We start from the raw sequence: 21,095 nt of genomic DNA on the forward strand, positions 1-21,095 counted from the left end.
CTGGAAGAACCCTACGGGCCCGGCTGGCATCGCAACCGGTAGTTCTGCGGCTTTGTATTGAGCTCCTATTATTCGATCCTAGCATTCCAAGATGCGCGTATTCGGCGACGACGGCACATATCCATTCGTCACTGATGAAAAACTTCGGTCTTAAAGCCAGGGAGAGCGCAATTGCTGATTGTCAGGTGGCGGACTAGTCTGCGTGCCCCTCGCACCTCCGGCATATATGCGCAGGGCGTTTGCAGTTTGCTTCTCAGCGCGGAGACGAGATACATTAAAGGCCCGGGCCATATACTGTGCGATAAATGTCGTGCAGTGCAACGTACTCAAAATTAATCCGGATACTTCTATCACGGTGCTTTTTATATATGTGTGTGTAGCTTGGACACCGTCGATCGGGTACCCCACAGCGCGCCTAGGTGTGTAATGCACCGGGAGAGCGTACGTGCCTATGGCGCACTAGATTATACAGGCAGGCAGGGTCGATATAGAGAATTAAACTTGCTTTCGTGGAGCAATTTATGCGTAGTCAATTAAGGCGTGGACTGCATGCAAGAGCATCTGCACTGGACACGTCTTCGTGTGATTCCATGGCCTCATTGTAAACTGTGACGCATTGCACGATCTCTAGAACACTAGATCGACAGAGAAGTTCGCCATGCATTTCAGACGTTTGTGCTTGATACGGTCGAACAGCGTATGTAAGACATGTTAGTTCCTGCTCTGAAATAATTAGGGCCTCAACACTGCTATTACAACGTAGTACAATAAGTGTCCATGCAAAAAAAGGGGAAAGGACAAGATGGGCCTGTTTTTTTTTTCTTGTCTACTGGAACAAATTTTGTTACTAAGTGACCACCCTCCTTTCCTAGCAGTTTAAGCAAACGACCATGTGGCATTTTTTAGGCAGTTTTAGGATCGCCGTACGATAAACAAGGTAACTGCTACCTGCTATTCGTACCTAAAAACGTTGATTCGTACAGCAAACGTGACAAGGCTAGCCTGTCAAACAGGCGTCAAAAAGCTGTAATGAGGAAAGGAGTTTGAATGTCCGTGCTACTCGAAGTTCTAGGATGCTGTCCGCATGTAATGATAAGTGAAATAAAACTCGCAAATAAATCAGTGACAAACGTTGATGGACACACCATCGGGCCCTGCAACACTAATTCCTAACGAATGCAAAGACATACAGACCAACTAGTGTGTGATCATTCCCCTCCAGATGAAGCCACTACTGCGTTTTAATTTTTGTATAAAAAACAAAAGGCATATTTGTGTCAGTTTAAATACGCTAGCGATGCTAATGAAATAGCGCTAGAGATGCTAGCGCCAATGAGATGTGCCGGCATGCGTGGTTCGCGCAAAACAGCTCGCCATGCTCGCCCTATGCCTTCACTTGCTTTCCTTAGAGTGCGTTGGTGCGAGTAATCATAGTGCGAGTATAGACGTGCATTATTTTCTTGAAAAGTGCGTGGGATTCAGCGTGAATTCAAAAATGTTCGTGCTTGTGGAGTATGTCTGTGACCTTACAGTCGCGACCATACAGCACGGCGACATTGAACATTTCGCGCCAAAGAATGTCGCAGATTTCGATCCTGGAAAGATGTACCAGGCCTACTGGCGCGGCGACGATGCCACCCAAGGTGGCTATTACGACGCTAAAATCCTTCATCTCACCGGTAAGTGGTTTGTGCTAGCGTTTTGCAATTCACTACCAGTTCTTTATGTGCGTAAACGTGTTACGGCAGGTGTGCAGTGCGGTTCGGAGTGCATTTCATAGCAGTTGCCACTGCGCATGTATCCCTTTGTTTTTGCACAAGTGTGCAGTCCGCGGATAATGATGGGCTTGTGTTTCTCTTGACCTTGCCTGTACGATTTCGGGGTTTCGAGTCGGGCACACTTGGAGTTCAGGCTCGTGTGCAGAAGTGAGCTGCCTTGTTAGGCTGGCGCAGTGTACTTCGGGTGTCGTTTGGATGTCTCTTGCTGTGTTCCAGCTCTAGAACTGCCCCTGCAATGCAGCACCCGCGTTTTGAGGCCCTCTAGACAGGCCTATGCACGCCTGTGCTGCATAAACTTCGACTGCATTAGTCCTGTGTGATAGTGAAACGCTTCCTTCAGATTAATCTCGTAGCTGAAATGCAGACTCTAATTGTTAAATTGCAATGAGTAGTCTTGCATGAAGGGCGAAAAAATCTCCCAATAAGCGTGAAATATATTGCAGCACGGTTCATGTCACTGTTACTGGCAGTGAAATTACTGAACTGCCCTTCTGAACTGCCGCTGCTCACCAGGCACCTGCGTATACCATTTATTAGGTCTTTCCAGCACGCGCATTAAACGATTGCATCTGTTAACTATGCTTCCCTGTAACGTATTCCATTCTTAAGCTATTCATTTTCAAGCGTAACAAGGTGTAGAAAAATGTGAAGTGCAGAAAGGTCTTCTATATATATGCTTATGAACCACTAGCCGGCACAACCTGCATGCTGCCTCATTTGAGTACAGCTGTGTGCAAGATACTAGGTTCCACCAAGCACAGTGATGGCTGGGAAAGGAAACTTAACCAACACAATGTTCTGTTGAAAGCGGAGGATCCCACAGCACCAGTTTGAGTGGGAGAATGTGCACATTAGAAGTGCCAATTGCGACCGCGGGAATCGTGAATTTCTAGTCAACTGTCAACAGTGTCATGATGGTGAAACAAGGGAACCTTTGCTGTATAGCACGATTGTGTGTGTTGGAGTGACGGCCACCCATTGAACTACCCGTAAGAGGCACCGTTGCTCGCCTCTACTTTGTAAGTACAGTCGCAAGCATAAAGGTTCTGCATGCCACTAGCGCACAGTGAATAACGAGTGAGTGAAAACCAGTGAATTAAGCTCCTGAAATAGCATGTTGAGGCTTGTGTGCCAAGGGTAGTGATCCTGCCATGCGTCTGTCTTGCTGCCTGAATGATGATTACTGAAGATATCAGTATTTGTGTGAACTGCATTTTAGCATCCAGAAAGCTAGAAAGGGATGAGCACTAACAGCAATGCTACATTAACAGCTCGAGATAAGTTAGCTGGCTGAGAGCATAAAAAAAAAAAAAAACATTGCGCAAGTGAGAGCCCTTCGAACATCCTCTATGAGCTGGGTTACTGACAAGTTCACCATAGTAACAGCGAAGTTAACATGCAGTTATAGCGATTTGTACACTTTCATTCATGGGGCACAATAAGGTACTTCACAATGCTACCATGTCACATTGAGGAACAGCCTAAGGCCAAGATATTTTCTGTTTCTGATGCATCATGGGTGGTCAACCTCTCATACGGACAAACATTTTTCTTGCACCAAGCAGTCACTGATATGAATAGCTGCGATATGTAACCCTCGTGAAAGGTTTGCACAGTCAAAATTGGAGGTATTTCTACGCAAAAAGCAGAAAGGAGGTCATGTCAGGATGGAATGCGGCCTTTTGTCTGCATCTATGCATGCGCGGCAGCCCAGTGGTTCATAAGCATGGTTGGCGCAGCAGTGAGTGCGCTGACATGACGTCACATGCAAGCTATGTATGTCGGTGCTGCTAAAGTAATCTTCAGAGTGATTTTCTGGGATATACATTACTGTAGTATCGAAAGCATGGCATGTGATGTTTTCAGTTGCCTTTGTAAGGATGATAAATCACGGTCTAAATGAGTGTAGTAGCATTCTTGATCATCCACAGGGGTGTGCCTTGGTGTGCACTTTCATCCTTTATCAGCAACACTAGTTTGCACTGGCCACTTTTGATCGGAAGTGCACCCTGCTGGGGCAGTTTTTAGGTGCCCCGCTGCACACCGAGAAACCGGAGAGCAATCCCAGCAAGCATACTGAACCAGCCAACCGAGACCTACACTGGCCTTCTGAGGTCCCAGAGGCATGTGGCTCTCGGTCACCGCTCGTCAAGTCCATATGGATGAGGTTGAAAAGTTATGCAGTGCTTAGGGAAAACTGTTCAGGACAGCGTCTAAGTTGAAAAACGTTACAGAGATATCTGTTTTGTCTCTCACAGCACGGTGGGATGAAAGGGTCTTGGAGCACATTTAAAGCTACCAGTCATAGGTGCAGCTCCGTACTTGCTGCCACCATGTGTGCACGCTCACACACTTTCTCGACAGGTGTATTTTTGTATTCCATGGGTACACAAGGTGCACTGGGTACATATGTTTCTGTTTCCTCTAGGTTTTCAGAAATTTTAAGTTTGAACAGTGGGAGTTAGGCAGTAGCTTCTATGGCATGTTACTGTGTCTTTTCACTTCCTGGAAATTGGTGAGTGTCAGCATGCGCACAAGTATTCTGAAAGCTGTTCCAGGTTTGGAACACCCAGTAATTGGCTGGCATGCCTCAGTGGTTACATACTTGCCTGGCCTGAACGATGCCATGCTAGCCATGAGTCTCTACACTAGGTGACAGTAGGTCTAATCTCTGGTGGTCGCCCTTTGTCGTTGTTCTTGACGCCACTCTCAGCCACCACCGCAGAGCACTGCACACCATGCTGGCTCACCCGGTGAGACTTGATGAAGAATGCTGCAAAATATACCTCTCGCCATAACTGTCAAAAAAAAAAAGCACTGTAGAAGCACTGCTTTGTTTGGTCATCTTGTCCTGTTCTCTGCAATTGCAGAAACAGAAGAGGAGATGACAAGCTACTCAGAGAAGCGGCGCAGGAGGCCACTAGTGCCTGCTAGCGTGAAACGCAGCAGCGCAAAGGATAAAGAAAAGGTATTGTGACTGCGGCTTGTTCATTACGAATTATTTGTTTTAAATCTTAAGGCAAAACCACTAAGCGGCAACACTTGTCTTGCGTTGCACCAGTGTCTCGTCTATCCATTTTGCTGGAGCTGAAATGGTGGCATTAGGAGGCTACGCATGGAGACACAGGGGTCTGTCAATGCGAGACCTCGGCGCCAACGTCTCAGCACAGTGTGCTGTCTGGCAACCATCCCCTGGAAAATAATGCAGACTTCTTTTATTGTTCGTGACTACTTGAAAGAAGTAGTATGCTGTGTCACACATGATAGACTATGTGATAAGAGGTTAAGAGCATAATGGCTAGCTCTACTTATAGCTTTGTAGAGACATAAGGAAAGGAAGTGGCATGCACCTGCTGCTATTGGTAGGTGTAGCGTCATGCTTGGTGTTTTAGATTTTTTGGGGCTAGTAAGCTCTATTTCAGCTTCACTGTATGGGAGCACGAAGGATGAGATGGGATTGCAGCTTGTTCATAATGGGTGCTGGGGGTATATAGTCATTTTGATTTTGCTTTCAAGAAGCCAACCGTAGAAAACTGTGAATACGTTGCTGTGGCATTTTGAAGTTTTGGTTGGCCTTGCTAAACTTTGAATTGCAGGTAACGCCACCAGCTAAAAAGGTGCGCAAGGAGGTGCAGCGGAGACATGAGCTGGACCTCCTGCAGGAAATGCAGGACCAGGCAGGAGAGGTGGAAGCCGCTTGCCAATGTCCTGCACTTCAGCAACTCCAGGCGTTGAGGCAGGAGATTGCGGACCTGAGAGGAAAGCTGGCAGAAAAAGATTCTGCCAGTGCTATTCCGCACTGCACCTGCACATGCAGGGAAGGGGGCTGCGAGCCACTTGAAGCTGAAGTTAAAGAACTTCGCGCACTGAACGCGGACCTTCAGAAAAGCCTGCTACTCAAAATATTTTCATCTGGTGAGTGCATAATCTGGTCACATGCAGATGGGGGCAAGAAGAGAGCAGGCAAGCAGATAATGGCAGGCTTTAAAGGGACACTGAGGAGAAATTGAAGTTGGCTTGTATCGATAGAATACCAGCCCCTAATCACAAAAACACCAGTCTTACCGAAAACAGAGCTCTTGTAAGGTAGAAATGAGCAAGCGCTAAAATACAGGTGTCGCCGCCACAGCCTAATCTCGCAAGTACAAGGCGGATGATGAAATAGAGAAACACCACGCATCTCTGAGGCTGACAAATGGGCATGAAGGTTACACGTGTGAAAATTGAATTAAGTTTTGCTTCATAGCCGCTAGGGAACTTTTATCACGAAAGGAAGACGGAGAAAATACAACCGGTGTGTTGGAAGTAAAAAAAAAAAAAAAATACTTGGCGGTGCGACAGGCGGCCAGTTCAGTTTCGGTATGCTTCAGCTCTTCGCGGAAAGCAGCCGCCTCTGCCCCCCAAAGCATCGCACGCTCTGTGGGGCTGAGGCCGCTGAAGTGCAGGCTGGAATTCTTTGACAGGGTTGCGTTATCAGGATCGGTAACGAACATCGTCGCAACGTCCGATCACAGCTCGCCACCTGCGTCCAACAGGCTAGATGTCAACGACCCGCCGCAGCCCTTCGTCGCAACGACAAGTGGCTGCAGCCAATGCGAGCGCTGAGAGCTGTAACGTCACGATGACGTATAGGTGCACTGCTGGGGCCGGCGTGTTGGCCATCTTGGAAGGCTGGATGCCGCACGCCGGTGTCAGAAAAAGGGGCTGGGCTAAAATTGTTTATTCGCGGGCATAACAAAGCCTGATGCAGAGGACTGGCAAAAATAGAGCATTTTTGAGGATCGTTGACCAATACTTGGTTGCCGATAGCAGTGGTAGCGGCGATACATGCATATTTCTTCCCACAAACGCTTTGCTGCTGCTGTTCGGGGCGCCTCGCCTGGTGTCTGCTGCTTCCTGCGCTGGTGTCGTGGAAATCGTACATATCATTGTTATTGTGAGAGGTGGGTCATATCAAAGCAATGACGAGACTAGTATACTTTTATTACAGTGCTGTCCGCTGTGTCTTCGATGCAAAACACGGTATAGGCAGCGACGACTACGGCAGCCAGGAAACAGCTCAGTTCGTCGCCCGGCGCGCCCGCGATCGACGCCGTTGCTGAAAGCTCGGTACTTGTGCAGACGTGCTTTGCCGCTGCTCGAATATAGCAAGCAGTCTTTCTGATAACAAGGCTGTTTTGTGTTTACTAATGCGAATGTGGGGTACACCTCGGCAGCTGTCGGACACTCCTTCGGGGTGGCAGTGCGATACTGGCTGTGGGCTTAGGATGAGCCGAGCGACGCATTCGTCGCTGCCGCTCCATGTGTCCCTGCTTGCTGTGTCATGGTGAACCGCTTGCAACAGTTCGCGCGCAGCGCTGCAGCAGATTTCGTACATGTGTCTCCTGCTTTAAGCGCCCAGCCGGCGGTAGCTTTTATTTCGGCTGCTAGACCGCACCACACTGCGCCAGCAATCACGGAGTCGGCGTTTACGTCACTGTTTCTCTGTTTCGTCGCAAGAGAGCCGCCTGTTTGAATTGGAGCGGCGGGAAAAAGTATTTCAACTTCGGATCCAAATCTCTCAGCAATAAATGCATCTTTCGCACAAGCGACAACTAAGCCACGAAGTGCCCAACTATCGAATTTTGCTAAGAAAAAAAAATTGCTAGAGTTGTCCTCAGTGTCCCTTTAAAGCACTTGGAATCAGAATCTTAAAAATAATTGTGGTCACAACAGTCGGAAGGTCTAGGGTTTGCCCGCACTTGAAAACAGGTTGTGAAAAAGATATGGCAGCAGTGGCATGTATTTACTTTGGGGTGACAGAAGAGCGATACTTGGGCAGAGCTTTAACTATTGGTAAAGTAATCTTCGCTGAGGATGATAATGTGGTGTGAAGTTTTAGTTTTTTGTTTTGTTCCATCTAATGCGACCTGTTATGTCGAACATTTCAGAAAGCAGACTTATCTGCGCATCAAATATGGATGTTCAGGTAAACGCAATGCCACAACTGCGCAACAGCACAGTGCCACAACTGCACAACAGCACAGTGCCACAACTGCGCAACAGCACAGTGCCACAACTGCGCATGCAGGAAAACAGAGGCAAGTGAGCTCTTTTAAAGTGCATCTTTTACTTTGGTTACTTCATTCAGCTAATGGGGTGGCACAGTGGTGGGCATGCTTTGCAGCTGAGCACAAAGTGGAGGACAAGTCCCAGCCAAACACTCAGCCAAATGCAAAAAACAGTCGTGTTGTGCGCCCTCAGTGCATGTGAAGGCACCCCAGGCGGTAGAAATCAGTCACGAGTACCTGTTCTCTCATGAAGGCAGGACCCCCCTTGTTTTCCCGCGTGGAGACCAATTCTGTAAAAAGGAGGCTTCACGTCTTCTTTTAAAGGACTTACTGGGCATAAACCTAGTCTCCACATGGTGACTGCAGGAGTGACTATTATTTGTTTGTGAGTTCAGTGCCGGATTATGTGATTTATTTATTGTAGGTGTCGCTACTGTGGAGCAATTGCTGGCACAAACAGCAAGGCTAAGCCCACCTGTAGCTAACAGCATCTCAATTCAACTGCCTTTACAATGGCGAATCTTATAAACTTGCTACTATATGCAACTACTTGTACTATATGCACGACTTAGCGCAGAATGTGGTTTGGTGTATGGGGTTTAATGTCCCAATGCAACATGGGCTATGGAGGGACGCTGTAGTGGAAGGGCTCTGGATTAATTCAGATCTCTGGGGTTCTTTATTGTGCATTGAGACCACACAGTACATGGGTGCCTTGTGTTTCGCCTCCATCAAAACGTGGCCGGTGCGGCTAGAGCTGAACCTGTGTCCCTCAGCTGAGCAGCCGAGTGCCTTAACCACTGAGCCATTGTTGCAAGGCCGCAAAATATGAAAGCACTAACGCAAGAGAGGAGAGGCTACTGGCTTGTTTTTGTGTTGTCTTCACTTTGTTTGCTAGAGCCTGCAACCATTACCAGCTCACCCAACACATTGTTCATGTGTTAAAACCCATATACATTGCTTTGCTTTAATTCAATCCTCTGAATTTTCTGGACTGCCTCCTTTCTTTATTATTGCTTTCTAAGAGACTTGAGAGACTTAGGGGTTTTAGTTTGCTCTGCATTGACATCTAAGCAGAGTGTAAGCTGTTCACGAGTAATTCATTTGCATAGGTGAGACAGATAAAATTTCAAGTGTGCCAGTCCTCGCCCCGTGTGCATCACATGCAAACTCCAATAGGATATGCGGCAGCAGCCTTACACACACCTGTACAATCATTAGTGCCACACTCATTAGTAACGGCAGACAAGGGCGTCCGCAGAACTTTTTCCAGGGGGGTGCACCCGATGTCCGGGGATGGGGGAGGAGGTAGGTTTGTAGTTGTTTTCTACTAGGGCATAAATAATGTCCGTAATTCCAAGGGGGGGCAACCGCCCCCCCTTGCCCCCCCTTCCGGACGCCCATGACGGCAGACCACATTACACCATTGCGCCACTCACACATCACAACCCACATCGGCAGCTTTGGGGAGCAAGTCATCTGTCTCTTCCGAGACAGTGCAGTTATGGAGCACAAAGCCTGCTTTTCTTGAACAGTTGTTTATTGTGGCCTGCCTCACCTCGTACCACACACTGTACACAAACTGCACCGCTTCTAACAAGGTCACCTTCATGTCAGGAGGTCCGGAAGCGTGCTCTGACATTCCCTGGTGGTCTATTTTCCCATCAGCTATTCCGGCATGTAAGGCCGCCCTCAGCGGTTATGGCGCTCTGCTGCTGACCCGAAAGACACAGGATTGATCCTGGTCGTGGTGGCTGCATTTCGATGGAGGCAAAATACTGGGGCCCGTGTGCTGTGCGATGTCAGTGCAAGTTAAAAAATCTCAGGTGGTCGAAATTCCGGAGCCCTCCACTACGGCGTCTCTCATAGCCTTAGTCGCTTTGGGACGTTAAACCTCTTAAAACAAACAAGCAATTCAAGGAAGGCAAACTTCTTCACTTTTGCGGCAAGAATTGGCCCAGTGATGGAAACATTCTAGTTGCAAGCGTTCAAAAACGACTGGTAAAGGGACTGTCCGACGTCGCCATGCAAATCCTCTGCCACCAGTAAGCCCTTTCACAAGGGCTGTAATGAGTTGCAGTGGCTCGAGCCATTTATATGAACACAGATGCTTGCAATATGTGCTGTGTTACACTTGCAGAGTAGCTCAGCTCCATAAGTTCTTACCTTTAGGCTCGGCTAATAGCCTTTGTAAGTTTCATTTTGCAGATGTGAAAGATGTAGAGATGTAGCACAGAACATGTACTTCCTCTTTTAAGGACCTTAGTTAAATTTGCTCTGTGGTGTATGAATGTGCATTCAATGTGTATCAATTTCACAGCGCTGCCTCGTTCAACACCGTCGACCGCCGCAGTGGCTGGCAGTAGTGGCCCTGACGAGTTTGGTGAGCAAACCCTTTTGTGAGGCATGCTGTGTTACTGTTATCGTCAGCCTATTTTGCCTTATTGCTACCTGGCTTGAATGCGGCGCTGTGCCAAACAGACATTGCAGGCAGGCAGGCACCGTTGCCTTCAAATGAGCTGAATTGAAATGTGTGGGCTTCATATTAGAATAAAGGTTATTTGCACGCTGATTGTCTTGTTCAGGTGAAATAGTTTGTGTTAGAGTTGCAAATCTGTACATTGTAGGGCCACCAGTAAACACTTCTGCAAGGGCGGTGATAAGTTGCAGTAGCTAAGGCCATTTTGTGAACGCAGATGCTTGCAATGTGTGCTGTGTTACACTTGCAGAGTAGCTCAGGTTCATAAATTTATGCCTTTCAGCTCAACCAGGTAGATTAACTTGATTTGTAGGTGTCAAAGCTGAATAGCTGTTGTAGCACAGAAAGGCTTTTCCTGTTTTAGGAGCCCTGCCTAAGTGGGCTCTGTGGTGTGTGGATTTGCATTCAAAGTACATCATTTTCACAGCGCTGCCTCGTTCAACACCGTCGACCGCCGCAGTGGCTGGCAATAGTGGCCCTGACGAGCTCGGTGAGCAAACCCTTTTGTGAGGCATGCTGTGTTACTGTTATCGTCAGCCTAATTTTGCCTTATTGCTACCTGGCTTGAATGCGGCGCTGTGCCAAACAGACATTGCAGGCAGGCAGGCACCGTTGCCTTCAAATGAGCTGAATTGAAATGTGTGGGCTTCATATTAGAATAAAGGTTATTTGCATGCTGATTGTCTTGTTCAGGTGAAATAGTTTGTGTTAAAGTTGCAAATCTGTACATTGTAGGGCCACCAAGAAACCCTTTCATAGGACCTGTGATGTGTTGCAGTAGCTAAGGCCATTTTGTGAACGCAGATGCTTGCAATGTGTGCTGTGTTACACTTGCAGAGTAGCTCAGGTTCATAAATTTATGCCTTTCAGCTCAACCAGGTAGATTAACGTGATTTGTAGGTGTCAAAGCTGAATAGCTGTTGTAGCACAGAAAGGCTTTTCCTGTTTTAGGAGCCCTGCCTAAGTGGGCTCTGTGGTGTATGAATGTGCATTCAATGTGTATCAATTTCACAGCGCTGCCTCGTTCAACACCGTCGACCGCCGCAGTGGCTGGCAGTAGTGGCCCTGACGAGTTTGGTGAGCAAACCCTTTTGTGAGGCATGCTGTGTTACTGTTATCGTCAGCCTATTTTGCCTTATTGCTACCTGGCTTGAATGCGGCCCTGTGCCAAACAGACATTGCAGGCAGGCAGGCACCCTTGCCTTCAAATGAGCTGAATTGAAATGTGTGGGCTTCATATTAGAATAAAGGTTATTTGCATGCTGATTGTCTTGTTCAGGTGAAATAGTTTGTGTTAAAGTTGCAAATCTGTACATTGTAGGGCCACCAAGAAACCCTTTCATAGGACCTGTGATGTGTTGCAGTAGCTAAGGCCATTTTGTGAACGCAGATGCTTGCAATGTGTGCTGTGTTACACTTGCAGAGTAGCTCAGGTTCATAAATTTATGCCTTTCAGCTCAACCAGGTAGATTAACGTGATTTGTAGGTGTCAAAGCTGAATAGCTGTTGTAGCACAGAAAGGCTTTTCCTGTTTTAGGAGCCCTGCCTAAGTGGGCTCTGTGGTGTATGAATGTGCATTCAATGTGTATCAATTTCACAGCGCTGCCTCGTTCAACACCGTCGACCGCCGCAGTGGCTGGCAGTAGTGGCCCTGACGAGTTTGGTGAGCAAACCCTTTTGTGAGGCATGCTGTGTTACTGTTATCGTCAGTTTGCCTTATTGCTACCTGGCTTGAATGCGGCGCTGTGCCAAACTGACATTGCAGGCAGGCAGGCACCGTTGCCTTCAAATGAGCTGAATTGAAATATGTGGGCTTCATATTAGAATAAAGGTTATTTGCACGCTGATTGTCTTGTTCAGGTGAAATAGTTTGTGTTAGAGTTGCAAATCTGTACATTGTAGGGCCACCAGTAAACACTTCTGCAAGGGCGGTGATAAGTTGCGGTGGCTTAAGCCATTTGGCTTAGTAGATCGAGTAAGCTGGCTATTAGGTGTAAAAGATATATAGATGCTGTAGCACAGAACCGGTACTTCCTCTTTTAGGGGCCTTGCTTAAATGAGCTTTGTGGTGTGTGGATGTCACTCAAAGTGTATCATTTTACAGCACTGCCGTCTACCAGTGGAGCGGCTATGAGTCGGGACATGTACGGTGAGCGAATCATCTTGTGATACATGCTGTTCAACTATTGTTATCAGTAACCTAATTATGTCATTACTCACCACTTCGCTTGAATGTGTTGCAGTGCCAAGCAGACATGGTAGGCAGGGAACTCTGGCCTGTGTAGCATACTTTGTCCTTACTGCTCCATGAATTCACTGCATGTCAGCCGTACCCTCTTTCAGTGCTTTCTGCATCACAGCCAATGTGGCCAGCAGGCTTAGTCTAAGGGAGCTGAATCAATGGAGCTCTGTGTTGGGGTTTATAGAAAGTGTTAACTGTTTTCATGCCTCCCAAAAATCTCCTCAGATGCGGATATTGACGCTGAAGGTGGCAGCTGCGATTTACAGCTGCCTGGAGCCGATATCATAGGTGCCACCCGGGACGATGGGAAGGTAATTGCATGAAATATTTTGGGCATATGGGTTGAATTACCGTATTTACTCAAATCTAGGCAGACCACGATTCTAAGCTGAGACCCGAAAGTTGAAGGCCACAGAAAAAAAAAACTTGCTGAGATTGTAGGCAGGCTGCAGCGGTCCAGCTGGCCGCAACTCCTAGCGATGCGTGCCTTATGCGACCTGTTGGTGTAAGCTCGCGGTCTTCACTAAGCCAGTCCATGTAGTATTTGTGCAGCCGATCCTTAAAAGGCTTGTTGAGGCATACACCAAGAGGCTGCAGCTGCCCTGTCATGCTGCTGGGTATGATGGTGATTTCAGTACTGGCCTTGGCAAGCGCACCTTTTACGCCATCGGTCAGGTGCCGACGGTAGGAGTCCGGGACGAGGAGGGAATGTTTGGCCAAGAGGGCCCCTGGACGCCGTTGCCGAATGATTCTTATCTACTCCTCAACCATTTCGCTCGCCATCCATCCATTTTCATTGGCACGGACGATCACGTTTGTTGTGAACACTTCCGTGCTGGAAGAGTCTTCCGTTCGAAAATTATGTACACCGGCAGCTTGTGGCCATCCTCCGTGCAGCCCAACATTACTGTCATGCGCTGCATCTTGTATCCGGCTGAGCACACTTTGACCTCCTTTGCACCTTTTTCATTCACTGTGCACGCCACTGGCATGCCAAACCATACACCCGTCTGGTTGGTGTTTCCCGTTTGCCCTACTACGTAGCTTTGCTCCACCCTCTATATAACAAACTGCTGAAATGCGATCAGGTTCTCTTCATAGTCGCCCGGCAGCTTTTGACAGATGGACATGCGACATCGGAGGCTGAAGCCAAAGCGCTTCATGAATTTCTGCAACCAACCCCAGCCAGCTTTGAACTGTTCCCGGGGAATGCCTCGCTCTCTAGCCAGCTCTCTTGCTTTGGCCTGTAGCACTTCCGTTGTCACTGGAAGTGCTGCTGACCTCTGCGACTTCATGAACTCGGCCAGTGCTAACTCCACTTTGGGATGGCGGCCTTTCTTTGGGCCTGTGAAAGCCGTTCTCGTTGCGGCGCAAGCAAAAATTTCATTACATTGCCTCCTCCTATGGCAAACATTCTTTTCATCCACGCTGAAGTCCCGCCCGGCTTGCACAACTGAAGATTGCTCTGCAGCGAGTATAACTTCGTGCTTGAAGTGCAGATAACGAAAGCCCTCAACAACGAAATTTTCGCAACAAGAAAATATTTCGAGTCTCCGGCAGAGGTACGTAGGGCTACATGTATTTCATATCCCTCAACAACGACACATCTTCAACCGGCAGCCCTGCGACAACGAAAATTTCTGCCGTAGCGGGTCGCGAGTTTTCTTTGCACGATCTCAAAATAACATAGAAACAGTCGAATCCAGGTGAAATCCTAATCAAAAATGTGTTAAAACGTTTTTTAGGCATTTTAGAAACCAACCGTATATACTTGCATAATGAACCAACTTTTTTTCCAGAAAAGTTGACCCCAATTTGGGGGACGGTTCATTACGCGCAGGAAAAAGTTTTAAGATTTTTTTGCAACAGTGAAAATTTAATATCCGCCCGCTGGCTCGGCCAGCCGTCTGTCAGTTGGTGCGTTACTTCATTCGTCAATAAAAGCGTGCAGTCACCGGCGCTCCTGTCACGGCGCACGAAATCTTGGCACGCTACCAACTTTGCCGAGCGAGCGTACCACCCCTCCACCATCGAACTATAAACGCCCTGTAACGTTATCAGCGCGCGGCATCTTGGTGCTCTGCCAACTTCAGTGCCCCCTCCCTTCCTTTCCACAGAAGCAACACGCCATGCTAGCCATGCGCAGCATATCTTGGTGCACAGGCAAGTCCGCAGACGGCGGAAACAGCTTGACACAGAAAAGAGCTAAGAAAAGTTAGCGCTTTAAAAAGAATGTAAGCTCTCAACGACTGAAGTGGTGGGTGGGTTTATTATGCAAGTGGGTCCGTTACGCGCTGCTGACAAACGTGTCTATGGCCACAGCCATCTGGCTTTAATAACCAGCAGGTGCCAGCTGCACCTCCAGAGTCTGAGTGACCAGCAGAAGGTGCAAGTGCGTCTGGTGACGCGAGCGAACTTTCCTTACTGAGCAAGGCATGGGATGCTCTTCTGAGTGTGGACAAAACTGCGCCGCACGGCTTGGGTCTGCACGACTTCCTGTCCGTTGACGACGGTTTGTTCGTCCACGAGGAACTAACAGACGATGCCATAGTCAGAAGCATACGCAGCGCTAACGAGAGCGATGACGGCGACGAAACCGCAACCAAGCAAGCGAGTCCGCGAGATGTGCTTGATGCACTCACCGTGCGGTCATTCCTCCCTACGCATGATGACGACGTGGCCACATAAGATATTTTGAGTTGTGAGGATCGAGTGTTAAAACTCCTCCGAGGCCGTGGACGGCAGGTCAAAATTACGCAATTTTTTCATTAAAACGTGGTTCCTGTGGTATTTTTTTTTTTGTCTGCTTTCTCTCATTTTCGCAATAATGAAATTCTCACGAGAACGAAAAAAATTGCTTTCCCCGGCGATTTCGTTATTGCGGGGTTCAACTGTATAACGAAACCGCCTGGTTGGTGCCATGGTGTCCGTGAGAAAAACCACGTATGAAAACTTCCACTGTCACTGAATGTGCTCATGCCACCACACGAGGAGAGAACAAGGCCAAAATGGCAGCGAATGCTCGTTTGAGGTCTGATCGGCATCGGCTACGGATAGTAACAGCTACAGTGCTCTTTTTTGCGGACATTTTGTAGGGGCGCCACTGAAGTGCAACTTTTTTGTATTTTATGAATATGAAACCTTGAAATAAAATCCTTGAATCTAAGCCCGCCTAAGAGTTCAATACCTTTTTTTTAAGTATCAGCCTAGGTTCGAATAAAAACGGTATCTGTGAACGTCGTGGATGGACCCTGATGCCACCCCAATTCTGTTGACTAGGACGCAGCTGCTTCCACATATCTTTCAGTGTTTGGCCTTTTGAATATATTTTGTGCTGATGAACCTACTTTCACTTTGAGAAGTCGAGTGTAGCTTGATTTTAATGTTCTGCACAGATGCTTAGTTCTTTTTCTGTAATGGGCAAGGTGTATCAGGTAGAGGGTTTTGATCATGATTTGACACACTGCTGTTGTAAAAAAAAATTCTTTGTCCATATTGTTGTTTTCTATCCAGTTTTCAAGTGATATTTAATTTAGGTCCTCTTTGATGACTGCTCTCAGTGTGCACACATAAAATTCTGGGAATTTGCTGCAGGTATATGCAGGCTCCGGCGTGTGGCTGGACCGCAGTGCCTGGGAAATTTTGCTGCGGTCCCCGACAGACTCCATGTTCTGTCGCGCTGCGTCGCTCATTTACTGGACGCCAGACCAATTAAGAAGCCGCAGCGTGACAGGAGTCATATCGAACAAATCGAAGTCACTGGGGATGACAGAAGCCAAACCGGCACTTTCTCCAGAGAAAGTCTCCTCACTGAAAGGTGAGAGGGCTTTTTCAGTTGCTTTGAGTGTAATGTCGAGACAGTAAAAAAAATGTTGATTGAAGCAAAGCTTGCATTCAGGAATGTCTCATGTAGCACGTAACGGCAGCAGCAGCGGCCGCCACAAGTGGATGTCGGGTATCACGACTGCCTTGCTAATCTGGAGATTGTGGGAAGTAGTGCAGTTTCACAGCAGCAGACGACAGCATGCACAGCATGCACCGCTTGGACGCCATATCTGAGTGAGCGGCGGTACTCTAGCGCCTGCACACGTGGGCACACAAACCTCGGTGATGCCGTCGTTGGCGACCGGCCCATTTCACGCTGCCACTGTACCATCGTCTGTTTTACTTCACGCGTTCTTGTTTTTGCTATCTTCCCCTGCTTTCCTCCATGCGATGTCTTCGCTTTGGTTGCCTTTAATCTGTTGGTTCGCTTGGTTACGGTGCCGCGGCTCAGTCCATGAATGGGCGTTAAGAGCTGCGCTCTTAAAGGGCCACTGACACCCCCGGCCTAAATCCGGTGGTTGTGAGGCATCGTCACCCCGAACTCGTGGCCGCAAACACTTTTTGAATAGACGCATTAATACTGGAGTTATGCGGAGTTAAAGCCGGGGAAATCAAAGTGCCAATGCGTCTTCCTTTCCTTCGTCTTTTGCTCCGTGGTCCTTCTCTCTCGCAAGCCTTTCTTCCGATGTTAGCGACAGGGGTGGAGTTTCGTGTCGTCCCTTCGTACTTTTCATGCATGTATGTTTGTTTCCGGAAGACCCACCTCCGTTTTATGACCAGAGGGGCGCGCGAACGAAGCGCGGGCCCGCGGACACCGCCGGCTTTTCTTAGAAAACAAGCCTCCAGATGTGTCTTTGTGCGTATTTCTCCTGTGAGTTTGTGTCTTTTCTGTTTTTCTATGGCGCTTTGGAATACCACGACAGCGTCAATGTATGCGAGTGGAAAAAGAAAACGAAATGCGGGATGGAGAACCGCAAACGAGGAGAGGACGCGTGGCGTTGGGTTACACCCACCCTTCGCCGCCAAACCGATGGAACGCCTACGGGCATGACGTCACACTCAGGGGTTCAAACGCAAGGAGGTCGCTTTCAAGAAGAGAAGAGCGAAAGAGCTTTGCGTTGAATTTTTTACTCTTTTCCGGGGCGCGTGCCTCTCTAGTGTTTTGGAGGGACTATCTTCCATGCCTGATCTAACCACTGGGCTTATTTTCTAAAAACATCCAAACCCTGGTCAGTGGCTCTTTAAAAAATCATACTTGAGACGATTTTTATAGGAATATCAAAGAACACCAGTGCCAATTTTGTTAACATTTATGCATCTATACTTCATTTCAAGCTTTTTGCAGCACTGCGAAGAGTATCGCTCTCTTGTTCAATTGGCCAGTGCAAGCAACAAATAGTCCCTCGAATACTTGAGCAGTGTTGTGACAACTTTCCAAACATTTATTGCAGTAATTGGAAAGTCAGGTTTGGTTAATGTTTTGAAAGTATAAGGAAACGTTTCAGTCACGGGTTAAATTAGCAGAGAAAATCTGCACGAACACAGCACTGCGGAGGCCTGCCTCGAAGTATTGTCACCATTATTAAAAATGGAGTCGGCCGAGTCTCCTGCGCTCTTTCCTCCCTAGGGAGGGAGCCACCAGTTGCTGCAAGAAGGGTGCAGAGTACGTTTTGCAGAGCATGCCGTTCAAATTGGCTTAGGTAACTGCAGCCTTCACAGTGCTGCAAACAACTTGTGAGATGAAGTATAATGCTGGAAATGTGGCTTCTAGTTCCAGCTTTTCTGTTTCAGTTTCACATTGATAGGGCAAATTAATTAAATGTTGCCATATTTTACTTGCTCCACAATTTTGCTTTTGTCACATATCCAGCTATATATAAAGCTGTGTTCTAATGCATCATATATTTGATTCTGTGCAGCTCTGTTCCATGTGTACATGGGCGACGCGCCAGCCGATCTGCAGCAGAAGCGGCTGAAGGCCGTCCGGAAACACCTGTCCCAAAAACTGGGAGACATGCAGAGGAAAGGACCGTGCCGCGATTAAGTTTTTTTTCTTCATTATTTTCATTACAGTTGAACCTAGATATAACAAAATTGAAGATTCCCGAAAAATATTCGTTATAGGGAGGTTTTATTATACGCAGTTTCCGCGAGAAAGTTCAAAAGATAAATACAGAAACGAAACTAAGGTAAATCAAGGCCAGTGAACTCGCCCAGAATGCATTTATTGCTGGTTGGTTGGTTTATTGTTGTTTAACGTCCCAAAGCGACTAAGGCTACGAGAGACGCCGTAGTGGAGGGTTCCGGAAATTTCGACCACCTGGGGTTCTTTAACGTGCACTGACATCGCACAGTACACGGGCCTCTAGAATTTCGCCTCCATCGAAATTCGACCGCCGCGGCCGGGATCGAACCCGCGTTTTTCGGGACAGCAGCCGAGCACCATAGCCACTGAGCCACCGCGGTGGCTCTGAAAAGAAACGAGTGATCTTGCTGTGCTGTTTGTTGACGAGGGTCGGCACCACTGATCGTTCATAGGACATGAAGACACTTAAAGCTGTACCGCCATCGTCCAGCGAGCCCACAGCGCGTTGCAAAATGTCGATGGCATCCAACACTTCATTTGTAGAAGGCATATCACATGCTGGCCCGACCTCTGGAGATCCATCATCATCGCCGGTCTGACATCGGACACTTTCAACCAGCGCCTCATCCGACATCTCTTCAGTAGTCACGGCACAGTCGTCCGCATACAAAAAGTCACAGAGCTGCACGTTGTCAGGGGCTGCTCCACTCACGCGCAGTAAGCCCCAAGCTTCAGCGAGATCGGGTGGCCCGGAAAGCTCCACTCCTAAGGGCTCCTCTTCGTCAGTTTGCGCAGCCTGAACTTCTTTCGTTATGCGGGCATTTCTGAAACAGTTGGCGGTAATGGCCGCACTTGTTTCTCGCCACGATGCTTCAAGCATCTCAACTGCTTGGAAAATGTCCACTTTCATTTCCCGCTGAAGACGAATGTTCAGAAGCAGCTTTTGGATCAGTCTACGCCGGTAGCTGCACTTCACGCTGTTGATAATCCCTTTGTCGAGGGGCTGAATTAGGGAAGTGCAGTTCACGGGCAAATACTGCAGTTCAATATTTGAAAGGTCGAGGCCTTCAACATGATGGTACGCAGCACAGTTATCTAAGAATAAGAAAATTCTGCGGCCTTGCTTCTTTATCTGCATCGAACGCCTTCAACCAGACACCAAATATGGCACGCGTCATCCACGCTTTCGTGTTAGCCACGTATTTCACGGGCATCCGGTGTGTTCCTTTGAAGCACCTGGGGCGGGCACTCTTCCCGATAACCAGTGGGACGCACTTGTCAGACCCGTCTGAAAACAGTTATACGAAGTTTACTCTGCTTGCCTCCGTGGCAGACGTTGCCTTTCAGGCTAAGGGTGCGGGTTCAGGAGCAATTGATAAAAAAGGGCCGTCCCGTCACAGTTGTAGACTTCGGACGCATCGTAGCGCTCTAAAATTGCTGGCAGTTTCTCTTCTACCCAAGAATTTGCAGCATCGCTGTCCGCAGAAGAGGACTCACCGCTTATAATCTTTCCAGCGATGCCATACCTGTTCTTGAAGCCATCCATTGCTGGCTTTTAAGTCATCAAATCCCAAGATACAGGCATAATCCCGTGCCTTTTGCTGCAAGGGAGTGCCGCTGATCGGAAGATTTCTAGCCCTCATGTCCATGAACCACGTGAACACCGCTTTGTCTACGTCGGCGTACGTTGATGGCTTTAGCTTCTTCTTTTTGCCACTAGCACCGGACTCCACTGCACTGCGAATCGCCTCTTTCGCGTTGAGAATCGTAGAGAGAGAGCTGGCTGGGATTTGAAACCTGGCAGCAACATCCTTCTTTTTCTCGCCTGCAGCAATGGCGTCCAGAATAGCAATTTTGTCCTCAAGAGACAATATTTTCCGTTTTTTCGTGGTCGTATTCATTCTCGATGTGTCAAAGCACCAATGCGACCCGGCGCGCACAAACACGGCAACCCGGCGCGCACACACACGAAGTCAAGATCGAACAGCACACGCCGGCACGGCGAACGGAACAAAGGCTCGAAAAACTAACTGAAAACAGTTCAAGAAATGCGTGTTGTGCCACCTAGTGTCATGCATACGAAGTGAAGTGACTTCTCGAGCAGCCAAAGCGTGGCGCTGCCGGAACGAAAGCAAGCGGTGCCTGTGCATTATCATCACCACCGAGCGGGAGAGTGGTGATGCTCGCTCGCCGCCGCTGCGAATGTTTTTTATGCATTCATCATTCTCGGCCATTAAGTAACGAAGAAATTTGGCACAATTTAGCTCTGTGTTCTTAAAATATGGGGAAAAAAGGCAAGGCGGTCGATGGGGCAATTTCGTTATTTCGAGGTTCACTCCCCCAGCCACTACGTTACTTTGAGGTCACAAATACATGGGCTTCTATGGGACTGGCGACGGGGAATGGAAAAACTTCGTAAAATCGAGGAATTCGTTGTATGGAGGTTTGTTATAGACAGGTTCAACTGTAATTTGCATCAGGATCGAGAATCAATAAATTATTTGTACAAATTAGGTGGTTTGCTAAAGATGTTTTGTAAAGCTCTTCTGTCCCTCTTGACCAGCTAGCAAGCTTGGCATAGTGGGACAGTAGGCTTTTCAGTGTCATACACCTTTCATGCGATACATAATGGTGC

The 21,095-nt window shown here is 48.0% G+C and overlaps 1 protein-coding gene across 1 annotated transcript; it reads left to right on the forward strand.

The window, feature by feature from the left end:
- The first annotated feature begins 1,174 nt into the window (after nt 1–1,174).
- LOC149355471 (uncharacterized) lies at nt 1,175–20,973 on the forward strand. The gene is made up of 10 exons (XM_089576121.1): nt 1,175–1,679; nt 4,649–4,746; nt 5,375–5,693; nt 7,709–7,858; nt 10,149–10,211; nt 11,908–11,970; nt 12,412–12,456; nt 12,775–12,860; nt 16,144–16,366; nt 18,294–20,973. Exons 1-10 carry the CDS (start codon nt 1,376–1,378, stop codon nt 18,416–18,418), a joined length of 1,476 nt encoding a protein of 491 aa, XP_089432247.1. The 5' UTR covers nt 1,175–1,375; the 3' UTR covers nt 18,419–20,973.
- The last annotated feature ends 122 nt before the right edge of the window (nt 20,974–21,095 follow it).

Source organism: Amblyomma mixtum, chromosome 3 (genome assembly GCF_055824585.1).
Source record: "Amblyomma mixtum isolate Tamu chromosome 3, ASM5582458v1, whole genome shotgun sequence".
In the NCBI taxonomy this organism is placed as follows: Eukaryota; Metazoa; Arthropoda; class Arachnida; order Ixodida; family Ixodidae; genus Amblyomma; species Amblyomma mixtum.

Excerpts from the sequence above, each read along its gene's own strand:
- LOC149355471 (XM_089576121.1), top strand. The coding sequence starts at position 1,376 with ATGCTCGCCCTATGCCTTCACTTGCTTTCCTTAGAGTGCGTTGGTGCG. Across the intron at positions 12,457-12,774 it reads TATGAGTCGGGACATGTACG|ATGCGGATATTGACGCTGAA; the intron begins GTGAGCGAATCA and ends AAATCTCCTCAG. Across the intron at positions 16,367-18,293 it reads GAAAGTCTCCTCACTGAAAG|CTCTGTTCCATGTGTACATG; the intron begins GTGAGAGGGCTT and ends GATTCTGTGCAG.